Source organism: Agelaius phoeniceus, chromosome 1, assembly GCF_051311805.1.
Source record: "Agelaius phoeniceus isolate bAgePho1 chromosome 1, bAgePho1.hap1, whole genome shotgun sequence".
NCBI classification, from domain to species: domain Eukaryota; kingdom Metazoa; phylum Chordata; class Aves; order Passeriformes; family Icteridae; genus Agelaius; species Agelaius phoeniceus.
In genome coordinates this window covers 131,379,602-131,395,090 of record NC_135265.1, presented here as the reverse complement: position 1 = coordinate 131,395,090, position 15,489 = coordinate 131,379,602, and the positions used below count along the sequence as shown (strand labels likewise).

The 15,489-nt window shown below is 35.8% G+C and overlaps 1 protein-coding gene across 10 annotated transcripts in view; it reads left to right on the top strand.

Moving 5' to 3' along the window:
- Positions 1-15,489, top strand: part of VPS13B (vacuolar protein sorting 13 homolog B) — a 434,757-nt gene that overhangs the window by 80,103 nt on the left and 339,165 nt on the right. For 8 of the 10 annotated variants that reach the window (XM_077187531.1, XM_077187521.1, XM_077187524.1 and 5 more), the window contains one exon: positions 15,260-15,444. In XM_077187531.1, coding sequence (XP_077043646.1) covers positions 15,260-15,444 — 185 coding nt within the window. Of the gene's footprint in view, positions 1-8,893; positions 9,009-15,259; positions 15,445-15,489 lie in introns of those variants that run through there. The other 2 variants (XM_077187550.1, XM_077187547.1) reach the window with 2 other exon arrangements.

The window sequence follows — 15,489 nt, the reverse complement described above, 5'->3', positions numbered from 1 at the left end:
TTGATTTATGTTGGCACTGTAGTTTGATTTTTCAGTATTTTTATTGAAGTGCTAACCATTATTGACAAAAGCTGACAAAAGTTAAAAATTTGCTCTGCTGTTAAAGGCAGTCACATGTATCATATGCTGGGCACCTCAACTGTCCAGAGATCTGTCACTTGTTTCCCTTGTGAAAGCTGTGAATTACAGACCTGACATAGTTATTTTATTAATAGGTGCACTTATGGTTCTGAAAGATCACTTAGGAAATTTAGATGCAGTGTTCTTCACATGAAATGAATATGTGTATTTTCTGTAGGCTCTTTTTATGAACTCTCAAGAACATTTATATAGCATAGCTGAACTTAATATTTCAACACAGATTTAACTGTAAAGGTAAACATCTACTGTGTCCTTAGAATCTGTTACATTTAGAGTAGTTTGGCAAATTAGGTTATAACTGCCTTTTGGCTAACTATTATGCAAAAATTTTGAGAAATGTTCTTTGCCACCAACCTGAACATCAGTGTTTTGTTTTCTTACATGACTTCCTTGCTTTTATTTTGATTTTTTCACGGTGTAATTTTTGCCTTGTACACACAATTTAGTTTCTCTTTTATATTCTAGCTTTAATATTAACATTACCTAACCTGAGGACTCTAAATCCCTCATTACTACTGCAAAGGTTTTTGTTCCAACTTTTGTTATTGTAAAAGTGTTTGTATTTTTATATAGCTTTACTTCCATTTTCTTCCATCACGTGTCCCTAACAAGGCAAACATCTGTCTCTTAATCAATGCTATTTACCTGGTATGACATACAGTTGTATTCTTATTTATAGGATACTTTCTTAGACTCATTTTGCAATTGATAAAGTCATTGTAGGGTCTAGCCAGGATGTGCATCTGCTCATGTCTGCTTCAGGGGTCATCTTGTAAATACTGTGTGCATTTAATGGTATCCCCATGAATTGACAAGGGGGAGAGCAGTTCATGTTGATCTGCAAGCAGAGTGGTAGATGAAGATCTGGCTTCTTACACAGTAAGAAGCTATTTAGCAAGGAAGTTAGGTTCTGCTGACGTGGCCTTTACCAACAAGGTACTACTGTCATGACAGTAGGAGATCTTTAGGATTTACTGCTCAGCAAAGAAAGGATTAAAAGTGTATAATGGAGAATGAGGTTAACTGTCTGTTTTTGCTACTTTTTTTGAATAAAACATCTTTGCAGGGCAAGTCCAGTGGAGTAATCTACTTAGGACTAGAAATCATAGTAGATTTGTGAGCTTGAGAGTCACAAGATTTAGTTGTCATGATTCAGTGCAGTGGTGCTAGTAAGAGTCAAGCAGATCCTACTGGCAGGTAACACAGAGCCAACTATTCCACAAACTGTGAGCATTAGATCATAAATCTAGGAAGTTTCCCGATAAATTGACACTTAGGTCTTGATTTTGGCAGCCTGTTTTATTGGCTAGTCACAGTAGATCAAGAGCAATGTCAGTTTATGTTGGGTGTGGATTGCATTTCACATGGGCTGTTGAAGGGCATGCTCATTTCTTGGGTCAGAAGCAGAAACAGGTTGAAAACACATGAAACTCATTTTGTAGCATTCAGTTGTGGCTATTAGTTATGTCAGTAATTGAATTTAAGTGCCAGATAAAAATTCGGGGTATTCTTCGAAACAGAAAAGATCTGGGGTTGAGTGCCTGAACAGATGCATTCAGTGTATGGGGCAGGGGAGTGCCAGCCACCTCAGCATTGTTGCAGTTAGATCTACATGTTAGAACCTGTTTGAACTGTTGAGATGTGCCAGTGATAGGGGCTGTGCAAAAGCAGAACACAGCAGTCATTCATTCCTTTGTGTTCTGCAGGGGTGTTTGTGTAGTAGTGCCTCACATGTGAACATTCAGAACAGCACAGTAAGGAGTGTGCTGGATTGCTTCAGCGTTGTCCACTGCTCTTGCCTAGAAAATGCATCAAAGAACAAAATAATAAATCACATTTTTTAAAAATTGGTTGGTAGCTGGTTTTGGTAGGACATTACCTACCACTGACACTTTCAGAAGTTTGATTGTGCATCTTAGTGTTTGAGGAGTAAGTGTGGCAGCATAGTATAGCATATTGTGAACAGTAATGTGTAGGGTCATATAAAGCTTAAACAGAAGTACTTCTCATTGATTTAACATATCTTCCTTTATAAAAGTTCAAGGGGGTCATGCTTATGTGTAAGGATGAAGATGCTTGAAGAACTTGTGTAGAACATTTCTAATCTACAGCAATATGAACATTTTAAGTTTCAACAGGAACATTTTTGGGGCACTTTTCAACTGCACTATTTTGAAAGGAGCTGTTGTTGGTTACCAAGAAAAGCACTTGGAGCAGGAGGGGTTTTGCATTCTGAGGGGTTTTGCATTCTGAGTACATGACTTGCAGCTTGATTAGTGTTAACGACAGATTAGCTTCAGTTGCAACCCTCAAGTTTAAATTTTTTTTTAAATCAAGTCCAGATCAAATGTTACTGTTTCTCAGCAGATGTGGCAGGCAGCATTCAGCAAATCTGTTGAAAGTGCAGTTATAATCAATGTAAATTGGAAGCAGTTGTATTGTTCAGTATTGTCCATGAGGAGGAAATTCAGCAGAGTTGACACTACAGGGTAGTCACTGGGAGTGTTTCCAGTGTAGTTATTTAGACTAATTAATTGTCAGATCTCTTCAGTGAAAGTAAATTAAGCTTATTAACTAATATCTGTCCAGGGAAAGTGATTGCACATGGTGAATAGTTAATCCTGGTTTTTGTAAGTGTTGCCATCAGGATTTGCTGGCATTTTTACTAGAAACAAGCAAATGGTGTTTCAAAATGTGAAGGATTCTTCAGGGTTGAAGCTGCATTTTGATTAAAGACTGGTGAAAGGTATCAAAAACACAGTCTTAAAGCTGACATATTGTATAGCATAGATTCTAAGGAAAAACTGAATGTATGTTTCCCTGGTGTATATTTCTTTTGCACTGGATATATTTAGAAATTTTGTTTCTCTCAGTGGTAACACTATCTGTATAAAAGGACCTGTTAGGATTTTCAGTGACATTCACTGCTGTGAGGCTTTACCCATGTAGAATCTGGCTAGAAAGATGGACTAGTGGCAGCTTTTCACAAGAAGTTTGTCCTTTGTTTCTCCAGAATTTTATCTGTAGTTTGGTGCCTTTTTTTCTGCCTATGAGTGAATCTGTGAATTATGAAGAAAAATAGTCTCTGCACTGTCATCTCTTCTGCTAAATAACTAGAAACCCATCTGTAGCCCTGAAGCTTGGTGTTTTCTTGTGTCTCAGTTGATATACACATATCTGCTTGTAGGTTTCCTTTCCACTCCCAAAAGGCAGGAAAAAAAAAATTAGATCTAAGAAGGATATATATTGAGGCTTCAGACTGAGGACGGCTTCTGACATGCTTGGTCCCTTCAGCATTGTTGGAGAAAGTGCCAGCCTGTGGCTCTGGCCTGAGGCTGGTGCAGGTCAAGTGAACAGGTCAGCAGTACACAGCACAGATCATTACTGGAGCCAGCACTCAGCCTCCATAGCTGGCAAACAGGCAAGCTTGAAACTTGGACCCTGAAACTGAGTGTGGTGGCATTCTGCCAGCCAGCCCAAATCAAAGGCTGGTTATTACACAGAATTCTGAAGAAATGTACTTTAGTGTTGCAGTTGCTCTCTTACCTTTCACCTTTTTCTTTGCATCTTCTTTTTGAGGTAATGCCGTGGGAGTTGATAGGATTCAAAGCACTGTTTTAAGAATTTGTAGTCATTAAATAAAAGAACTTGAAAAAAAAATAGCCTTTCATTCATTAGTACTTAGAGTAATTCTACAGGGAACTATATTGGATTATTCACCTTGTGTACCAAATAATCCACCTTCACCAAAGCTGTGTGTTTACTTCTTGAATAAGCTATATGCCTATATAGAATTGCTGGTTTTGTTTATCTTTTTATGTTTATCATCATTAAGCTCATGGAACATAGTCATGTTGCTGGCCAAGCTGTAGAATATCTCTTTTTGACTCTACAGATCTTCACTCTCAAGTGGTAGGCATCACTTCCACCTGAAGTGAGGTACCAGAAACCAGAGTTAAATTATGCACCTTCTCTTAAAAGCAGATTAATGTGACACTCAGTTGAAGCTGATACCTATGATAAATGGTGACTGCACACAGTTTATTAAAAAACAACCAGTATTTATCTTGACTCAAATAACCCAAATATAAAGGCTCAGGTGGATGTTCAGCTGTCCATAATACCTTAGCATCTTTACTGCAGCTGTGTTCATCTGTAGGTGGAAGAAACATCCTGTCCTGTGTCCTGTATCATTTGTTTGCTGTATTCTCCTCATGCTTCCTCCCTCTGTGACCTAGAGGTGCTTTTTCTTTTTCATAGGAATAGTCCTTCTATTAGACCAGGATCTCTTTGGTTCTGAGCTGAGTGCTTGTTTCCTTACACACAAACAATATGCATTCTCAGCATTTTTCCTCAATCACTTCTATCCTAGTTGTTTATAGGTTTGTATTTTTGGTACTATTTCTTTAGCAATGCCTTTTAAAGGAAGTTAAAGTAACCTGTCAGGTGTACATACTGAGGAACAGCATTGCATGAGTACTGAGGTACAGTGTTAAATTCATGTAAACATTTGGATCTCCATTTGGGCCTGTATGTTTGGTAAGAATTGTCTATTTTTTATTATGTTTTAATCTTCTAAAGGACACCAGCTCCCAGTTTATGAACTAGATTTTTTAGTATGGTGTGTTTTCGATGGGAATGTTAGAGGGCCATTTAAACAAACAAAAAAAAAGAAAACAAGTAAAGGCAGGCTCAGGTGGAATATGAAGCTCTTAAGTAGAAAAATATGAGAATACAACCTGATTATTAGATTTGGAAATCATTGTACCTGTTGTAGATACTTCTGACATCAATGTAAGAAATGGAAAGGATTGATAGTTCCGACACGTACAGAAATTGTGGATTCATTTTTCAGTTGATCAGATTTTTCTCATTATAATGTGTGTGGTTTTTTAAACAAAAGCCAAAATGATTATTTTCTTTCCTGATGTTCAACTAGTTTTTTCTTTGAGTTTAGTGGTCGACTGCAAAATGAGCAATTGAATAGAAGGAAATATTTGGTAAACATGATTAGAATATTTATTGGGTAATAAAGAAATACCCACAGAGAATGAGAGAATTAAGAACCTGACTTCCATATTTTAAACGAGCAAGTGGAAATGGGACTTTTATAATGTCACTGACTTAGTCTGTTGCTCTGAAAGTACTTGTATATCTTTGATTTTGCATACCTGTTGGATTTGGCTGTGCATATATGTAATACAAGAACATACCTTTTTGATGTGTTTTACTGACAATATGGTAATTATGTGTGTGTGATAATTTTGATGATCTTGAAGACTCACTAGGGCTTGTGGAGTTTTTAATTAATTAAATAGATGTTATGAGACACAGTGAATAGATCAAAACTGAACACAGGAAAACTATATCCCTAGAATCTGCTTCAAAGCTTGTATTATTTTTGAGGAATGAATGGTGTAAAGTAATGGCAGAGTCAATGCTTAAAGATGGTAAATTTAGATTTAACAATAATTGTTTTCTTTGAAGTATAAAGTATTACGCGTTTACTGAGATTTAATGTTTTGCTTTAAATAGCTTTTGATAGCCTTTAAAATTCTTTTGAGGTTGATACTTAATGAGGCCACAAAATAATAATTTTCAAGTCTTTGTACTCTTTCTGCAGTTATGCAGTGTGTTCATGTGAGCTATTAGCACACCTTGTCCATTCATGTCCTTGCTGTTGAAGACACCCTTGATCCATCGCTATATTAAAGGTTTTTCTGGTAATCAGAAAAACAAAACTTCCCTGTTTTCCCTGGGCTTCCCTGTTTCCAGAAACTTCTTTTTAATATTGTAACTTTTCTCTTAAAGGATAGTGGAATTGGCTTTTGAGGTACTCTCAGGGACAGAGTTAAGTCCTTTTATTTAGCAGCGAGTTTAGATTTAAAGGATCACTCTTCCAACCCCAACCATTGTGATTTACCTTTTTAGATTTGACAGAATTCAGATACAGAAGTACAGCTTCTTTAGTTTTGTGTGTTTTGTTTGTGATATCTCCATTTAGGGCAACAATTTTGTTCAAATACTAGTTTTGTTTTGCTAATGCAGACATGCACCTTCTTACTGCTCTGACAAGCTATATAAACATTGTCAGAATTTCAAGTAACCTTTTTTCTCTCAGTGCAAATGTGTCCTTTTTTCCCACAAAAATATTTTATCTATTTATGAAAGAAAATAAACAACATACAAAAGTTTTTAGTAGAAGAAAGTCACAGAAGCCCCCTAATCATAGCCCACTTACCTGTTTGGACAATTTTTTTTTTTACTGAGATCTTTTTACTGTTGCTGTTTACTTGAAGTTGGGGTTGTGTTCAGCCCTTAAATCTTTAGCAAGGAATTTGAAACTGTGTTAGTTCCCAAAAAGACCTTTGAACTGGGTTTGTCAGTGCAGTTTTCCTCACTGAGCACCAGCATGTTTGAGCCCTTCTGGCTCCCTGTTTTACCTGCTAATGGCAACCAAATGGTTCTGTGTGGCAGATTTAGAGGATTGATTTAATGGCTGTTTCTGCTGCTTCTGGGATTGTGTGAAGGGGGAAAGAGGAGAGGGAAAGGGAGAGGATGGGGTTACTTCCCTAGACAGTAAAGCAGGCTGCACTGTGGGAAGCCAGTTCCCCAAAGCGTGAACCACCCTGGTGGCTCCTGAGATTGGATACACTGTAGTATCCAAAGCAATGGTACTGGGTTTATAAAAGCTATAAAAAAGAGTAATGCTTGCTTTTAGTAAACACAGATCTTTGTGGTTTGGAAGTTTATGGCCACTGGCAACCTTTACCTGATCATCTCTGGTGATTTTGCTCATCTGCAGCTGTTTAGTTACAGTACTGGCAAGTTTCAGCTGATTCCTCTTTGTCCCCCACCCACAACTAACATTTACCTACAAGATAAATGATAATGATGGCTGGCATTTAGTTTGGCATTGCTGCTTTTTCTCATAGGATCTTTTTCTCAGGAGAAGATACAAGACACAATTATAATGTAGGTGTAAAAGTTCTCTGCTTTTTACATGATTGATTCCTTTTGCACTACCTTCATTAAGCCAGTGCTTCCCTATTGAATGTCCCTGCTTCTTTCCAGATTTGCTTCTGGCTTTTTTTTGTTTGTAATACATTTTGATTTTTGGCTGCTCTGATGAATACTGATTTTTCTCATGGTCTTTATATTTGGATTTTGTGGAACATAATGCAGCTGTCAAATCCCTTCCCTTGTTCCCACTAACACCCACCATCAACAACAGGATAGATCCAAGTAAAAAAGTTACTTGCAGAAGTAAAGAAGGACTGGATGTTTAAAGTGTAAGTAACTAAAAAAGGTCCTGAGTTCACACTGAGGGCATTCCATGAAGAAAGTTTATTTTTTTCCCCTTTTTTTTTTCAGATCTCCACCCTATACCTTGTAGAGTTCTGAAGATGCAGTTCTTTAAAGATATAACTTTATGCTTAATATATATGGTTTACACACATCAAAACATAAAATACATAAAGAAGACTGAGGACTGCTTGTTATCTCCTCAGAGCAGGGAACTTGTAATTTTATTCTTTAATGTATTAAAAATATATATCATGTCACTTTGATTATTTCTGGAGACAATTGCTAACTAGTGCCTAGAAAAAGAGTTTTTTGCAAAGAAAGAAATAGCAGTTAGTGACTGATGTCCACTTGCAGTTTGATGGCAGTTCAAATCCCTAGCATCTGTCCCATTGATGAGTCAGTAAGCTGAATTTGATCTGAACATCCTAAATGTTTCTCTAATGCAGCTACAGGTTTAAGATGTTCAACAGCCACTTTAGGTTATGTTGTGTCCAAAAATAAGACTGAAAACCGCCAATCCTTTGTTGGTATCAACAGATTTTTAATTCAGATCTGTTGGATTTTGAGGCACATAGGCAATGACCAAGCCAGAAGTAAGCATAGGCTGCTTTCCTGCCTGCTTTCTGAAACATTTAATCCACAGGTAGAAAGACTCATCAGAAGCTTTGTAAGGCTCAAATCATGTTGGGGGGAATAAGAACTTTCCTACCTTCACATTCAGGTGTTTGTTTTTTCTTGCACACTTTCTTCTCATGCTGTTGCATAGCACAGGTCGCTGTTTCTCACTTCTTGCTGCATTACAAACCAGTATTATTATTTGCATGTAGCAATCATAATTTTTAATCTAATGATCATAACTTTAATGACCAGATGATACAAAATGAATAGTTATTTTAAAAACAACCCAAGTTTAGAGTTTCTAACATGTCCAGAGTTGTGCATTCTTTGCCTAAAAGGGATTTTTTTCAAGATTTTTTTCCTTTTAGAAATTTTTTGATTTCATAGTTTTTGTTCTTGTAATATGCATTCATTTTTGCTGTGCTGTATAAAGCTGAATTTTATTGTTCCATTAAAACACACACTGTATTGAGAATTGAGAATGGATAGCCTCTGTTCATTTTCTAAGCGATATTTAAGTTTGTACTCTGCCTATATTGTTTTGTTTTCACAATTGTTTCAAGGAAATCTGTGGGAGTTTTGTTGAAGTTTGCATGTGACTGAACAGTTTAAAAAATGTTTTCATCACTGACAACTTATATTTCAGAATTTATGTTAAAAAAGCTATACAGAAGTCCATTTTGAAATTATAGCATATTTCTCTTCTAATCCCATATCTAAAATTTTCAGAAATATCAAGTTAATGTTTTGATTTACTGGGAGAAAAAAATTGGTGAACATTGAAGTTCATTGTCCTCTCCCTTGTAATACATTGTGTGATTAACAGTGTTTCCTACAGCAGCCAAGGCAGCTGCAGCTCCTGAAAATTCCTCTGTGCCAGAAATGATGTCAGATACCAGGCAGCCTTTAGTGAAGATTGTAGAAGAGCAGAAGTTGAAGACATCAGTCTTGGAGGTGTTTTTGGAATGAAGTGTTCTAAAGCAAGTTTAATTGTTTGGGGGTTTTTTGATAGTAACTAACTGCGTCCTCTAGCAATTTGCTCTCTGAAGACTGAAAATTGTGTTAGTGTATGTGGACATGAGATATGGTTGGGTTTTTTTTGTGAATAGTGACTTCATTTTGGCATTTCAACCAGTAATACTTCCATTTCCCTTCCTACATGTACCTTTAGAGGTTTGATAGTGGTCATTAAGGAGCTAGACATTGTTTCCTTTACAATAATAATAATAGTTACTTAAATGTTAAGAAAAAGGATCAAAATTTTTGTTTTTGAAAATAAAATATCAAACATCAGATTAAGTATAAATATGTATTTGTTGTAGGTATGCAGATGAAGCATTTGCTCATGTGTTATAAAAACAGCATGCACTTTCTGGTTGCCTAAGAGGAAAGGTGTGCAAATGCTGACTGCAATTATTTGGACATTTAAATTACATTCAGGTTCTTCTAAGGCACAATTGCTAGGTTCTAGTAGCAGGTTACCAGTTCTGTTATTTTGGAAAAAATGAACTAATCATGTTTTACTGTACAGGATATGAGTAATAACAAAAATCAAATTTTTTCAAACATCTTGCAGGTTCCAGCTTTGCAGTTGGGGACTCTGTATAAACCTCTGGACCCAGCTGTTCACCAGTATATTCTTTCAATCACTCTGAGGTGTTGATTTTACAAGAATGAGTTGCTGTTTCTAAAGTCTACAAACTGAAAATATTTCATAACGGGCCTGTGAACTTACATGGATTGGTTATATTCATGCCTATGCATGCTGTATAATAAGGACCAATTCATGTTTTTGTTCAAAAACAGCAAAGAAAACTATTTTCTTTAATGGTATGCCAGATTTATTAAAATATTTCAGCAAGTCTGTATTACAGTTTGTCAGCAAACTGGCTACAACCAAAGAGTATTTAAAAATCATTTAATTAGGACAGATTCATTTTCACTCCATGCCACTACACAGCAAGACTTGCTTGTTCATATTTCTTTAAATTTATTCTGGAACTTGTCCAAGTTCAGCTTTAATGAGTAGCCTATCCTGCTAGTTAGGATTTATTTTCCCCTAGAGAAGAGTGTTTGAATTGGTAGTTTTTTAACCTGTTCAGTTAAATGGACATATGTTCAGAACTGCATCTTAACTCTTGAATGTAAAGACTCGAGAAATAATTATTCTTATTGTTGTTGCAGTTCCAAAATGCAGTTTAAGTGGTGTTTTTAGACCCAAACTATGTGCTACAACTTTTTTAATAAGGTGAAGAGTTTTGATATGAAGTTGCTTAATGCAAATTTAATGATACAGTATAGAACCACAGATCTGATTTGGTATACTGAAAAAATTTATTTGTACTTGTATTTTCACTTATTATTGAATATATCTCTTGGGTCATAAAACTTGGTTAAATATAGCTCAATACCTTATTAATGATGTATTTTCCATATTAACAGGTGCAGGTTGGTGGCAAACTTACATTTTAAGATCTTTAAAATGCATTATTTGTGTTTCAAAACTATTATAATAAATCCTGAATTATAATTGTACTTTCATCACTAGCTGGGTCTAGTTAAAATTTCCTTTAAGGAACATTTGCTGCACACATGGTAAAATGCTTCCCCCGCCTTGATTTTTTTTTTTCTAAAAGGATTTATTTTCAAATTCCCATTCCTCCAAATGTATCTGAAAAGGACCAGAAGACTTTATTCCTATGGGATTGTTAAAGTACAGTAAGTGTAGAATTTGCATATTGTTAAAAAAAAATTCATATGCTGTTACTACTCCTAAGGGACAATTTTATATGAAACTTTTAAGTTTTGAATGTAGCATAGGTTAGTACAGTAGCTGTAATAGGTATTAGCTGAATAGTCAGACTTCTAAAGCAAAATCTTTTGCATTGCTATATTATATGCTGTGATTGTCCCAGCTCTTCAGATTCCTTCTGAAATACATTAATTTGTTAATACAAAGGTGTTTAGATGGACTTATTGTCAAGTCATGTTCATTCTGAAGTTTGCTGAAAAATGTTTTTTACCTTCTTGGTTCCTTCCGAATTTTACATTAGGAAATGGATCTTTGGAAATATTTAAACACTATTATGAAATACTTAGTTGTAATCCTGCAAAATAGTATTCAGAAATAAGGGGGAAAATAGAGAAAATGTTGTATAAAGGTAAAACAAAAGGAAAAAAATACCAGAAAAGAAAAATGTAACAGTGCACTTCCATATTGAGATAAATAATAAAGGATTACGGCACATGACTAAAAAAAAAAGGAATACCAGGAAACAATCTGATGTCACTATGCATTACATTTCTTTCTAGGTAATGCAAGCTAAAGCTTTCCTAAAATGCAGAGCTAGTTTTCCAACTCCAGTTCTGTGTAAAAGAAGTGGGTTATGCTGTCTATCTAATATTAAATTTCAAAATAAATTAATTATTGTGTATACCATTTTCTTTCGCAGGAATGGATTTTCTTTTTCATTTTTTTGCCTTTTCTATTCCTTTACTCATGCACACCTATTTTGCTTGAATTGATAAATTACTGAGCTTGGGTTTGAACTCCAGGAAATTCTAGGAAAACAAGTTCAAATTCTGACTTGGGAGGAACATCAGAAAAAATTTCAGAATTGTAGTCTCCACCTGTGCTTTTCAAAGAAAACCCAGAGGTTTTCTTTGGGTGGCTACAGGCATATGTGTGTACATTTGCACAGAACATTTCTTGTGTATCTGAGGAGCTGGAATGGGACACATGTTTTATGTAATTGTATCCACAAGGCAGTGATCACGTGTCCTCTTGTGCATTTGTGTGGTAGTAATGATCAGAATATGTTCCAGGCTCTTTATTCCTTTTGGGTGTCTGAGTCCAAGTGTTTTTCTTTACTAGTGGTTTTTTTTGTCTTGTTTTGGTTTTTTAAACCAGGCAGCATCTCTCTTTATGTGCTTGACTTAATACTGGTATTATTTTCAGTTTTTGTTTCATCTCTCCTTAAAGTAGTTCTAATTTTCAGACTAGGTAGTTTTCTGATGTTTAGAAAAATGCTTTTTATAAATTTTTTTTTACACCAGCTAAATTCAAATGTGTTTGGATACGTTATTTTCTATGATTTGTACTTTTTATGATAACAGCATTTTCAGGAAAGGTTTGTAGTGTGTTTAAACTTCAGACTGGAACAGGAAGAGCTTCAGGAGTTTTGTACAGATATTTCTTACCCTTTTGGTTACCTGCTGTGCTGCAGTTGATAGAAGTGAGCCTGGAACGGGGTCTGGTCATGTACTGCAGAAAGATGTGTACTTGGCTGTCAGCAGATGAGGCAGGTGGGAGATGCAGAGTTCCCCCAAACAGGTCATACATAACTTCCTTGTTCTAGCTCACTGTTTGGTGTTTGTGACTCCTATTAAAACAAACAAAATTAAAAAACAAAAACAAAAACAAAACCCAACCAAACAAGGCTTAATACGAGATGTGTTCTTCAAAGGCCTCGAATGAGTTTTGATTTTTCTAATTTTTCTAGCACCAAAGGCTGTACCTATAGGTAAATTCAGTCTTCAAAGGCAGATGGGTTTATTCAAACAGGAGACCGCTCTTTTTGCAGGGGGGGTTGTGGAGCATGGTGTGTGTTCATATGAAAGAAATTTCTGCTACCAAACACAAGGCTGAGTTCTTCCATATAAACATGAAATGTTTTTCCTTCATTCGTGATTTTTTCTGCAAATGGCATTTGAAGCTGGCAGCATAATTGTGTCATTAGCCTCAAATGAATTGCAAATCAGAGGCAGTCTTGTTTCTGGTTTCCTCCCCATTCTCAGCATTTTTGAGACAGGTAATCCTGGTTCCAAGCTTTATGAGGTTGGAAAACCTCATTCTAAACAATACTGATTACTATTGCAGAAGGTTGCAACATCTGTTTTTGTTTGTTCTTTGTCCTTCATCTGTATTCACATCAATTTCTGAAAATCTTTCATGAGTATCTTCTTCCATAAGAATCAATTTTTATTTTAATAATAAAATAGTGCGGAGCATGGCTCTTGTGGATGGGCTTTATGTGACACTTTGATCTGTGGTGCAGACATCCACAGCTGAGAAGTGTTGTAATGTCCCTTTATAAGCAGTGGGCAGAAACAGTGACCTCCAGAGACATTAAATTTGTAATCCTCAGGTCTTGAATGAATGGATATCTGTCTGCTGTGTCTGCAAGTGCTGATGTATTTCGATTTACCTTAAAGGTTCTAGACCACAGTGTTAGGTGTGGATATTTGTTTTTACTGTATGTATCTAACACTGAGCTTAATTCCTCTTGGTCCAGAGAAGATGGTTTTCACTTACCAGCTGCCTGCTGGTATTGACAAGGAATTAAAGGAAGGAGCTCTGTTTAGGACTTGAGGCGAATGCTTGTCTAAAGCAGTCTAAATTGAAATAGATGACATTATATTTAGCTCTACCACCATGTAAACACCGTGGTTGAGAGATGTCTTCAGATGTTCAGAATTCTTATTTCTGAACCATGCTTCATAAGTCACATCTGCAACTTGTGGGCCAAAAGTATTAGCAGCAGAATATTTTATTTCTCTTCTTCATCTAGAGCATAGTGATCCTGGTCTGAAAAGTGATACAGTATTTTTCTCTTCACAGTTGTCATGGTGAAGGCCCACTCTCACAATCAGATGCAGAATATTCAAGAAGTCTACTCCTTATTTGCCGAATTTTGTGTCGTTTCATGCTGCTGAATGTTTTAGAATTTGAGCATCATAAATGGCCTGCTTCTTAATTCATGGAGCCTCCTGCTCTCTAGTGCCAGTACTATCTCACATACGTTAGGTTACACAGCTGCTAGCAGTTTCTTTTGGGCCTAGATAGGAGATGTGGTGTATTATGGCTGCTTCTGAGAGTTCCTTGGAAGGTTTTGATTTTGCTGATCTGAAGAGTCATTGAGTGTCTGCATGTCTTTACATTTTCAGTCCCTGAGCATTTTAGTAAAGCATGCTTTTCTTCAGGGCCAATGGATTTTGTGTGCAGTTTCAGCAGCTTTGCCTCATTTGAGGCTCTGATTCCCAGTGGAACATTTACCTACTATTTATTTTTAAGGGGCTTTAAACATGTCCCTAAAATTTTCTAATGGAGGAGATGCTCCAGATTGAGAATGAGCTAGTACGTGGATCAGTATTTAAATTTCATGGAATCATAGAATGGTTAAGATTTGGTGCAACAGTTGGTGCAACATTAAAGATCATCCAGTTCCAGCCCTCTTGCCGTGTAGGACATTAGAGAAAATCATGCTAAATAGCAGAAAAAGTACATTTCAGTGGTGGAGTGGGAGGTGATTAGGGCAAGAATTATAATGTTAAAAACATGATACAGGAAAAGGCTTCAAACTGAGAGAGTTAAAGAACCTTGATAGTTGTTGTTGAATGTAGCAAATCAGTCTGTTGCTTGATTTCAGGTAATAGTGTGCAAATTATAAGGAAGAAAAAATATTGGAAGAATTATTGGAAAAAATTGGAATTATTGAAAAAATTATTGGAAGAAAAAATAAATTACTGACTTAGCTATAGTTTTTGTAAAGCATTCTTGTTGATGGTGGATTATATTGTCACAGAGGAATTTATTTCCCAAACAAATGTCCTTTACTTTGCCCTGTTGAATGCCTGTCTCCTCCTGTTGCTCCTCCCCAATTAAAAGATAAGGCATTGAAAAAAAATTGTTGAATCACTTAATGAGCTCTGTTAGCAAAATACAGAATGTGGGCTTGTTTGTATTTTGATGTATGAATATTGTCTATATGTTTTTTGGGTCTCTAGCCATATGTCATGTAGTGATGCACTGTAAGCTTTGTAAATAAAATCTGGAACATTCAACTTTTGAACAGGTTTTTTTAGTATCTGCATAATTTTGAGTAGCTTTTATTTTGATGGAAGCACATGGAATTCTTTTATTTGATATTTTCAACTCAAGGGATAATTAGATAAAAATATATGATTTTTTCTGTCACATTCTGGAGGGAGGTATAAAGTTAAATCATGTAACAATTCCTATTTAGGTTTCATTTCAGAGTAAGTAGAATCAGCTCTAATCTAAAAAATCCAATAAGCACACAGTTCCAACCTTACAAACTACTTGTACTCTAATATTCTGTGACTAAGTTTTAAAAGGGTTATTTTTATGTGCCAGAGTGATGATTTTCTGTTTCTCTTTTATTTCAAACAGGACCAAGCGAGCTCATGTCCCACTAACAGAATGCATTTTTGAGCTCCCTAATTTGACAGTTCAAGCAACTAGAGCTCAAACCCTTCTGCTTCAAACTATTTATCAGAGCTGGTGTCATCCTGTTGGAAATGTCAGTTCAGTGGTGGTAAATGAAGCTTTACTGAATGAGGTTTTCCAAACTTCAGGTAAATATTTGTTGGTTTTGGTTATTTATTGTGGTACAGAGCACT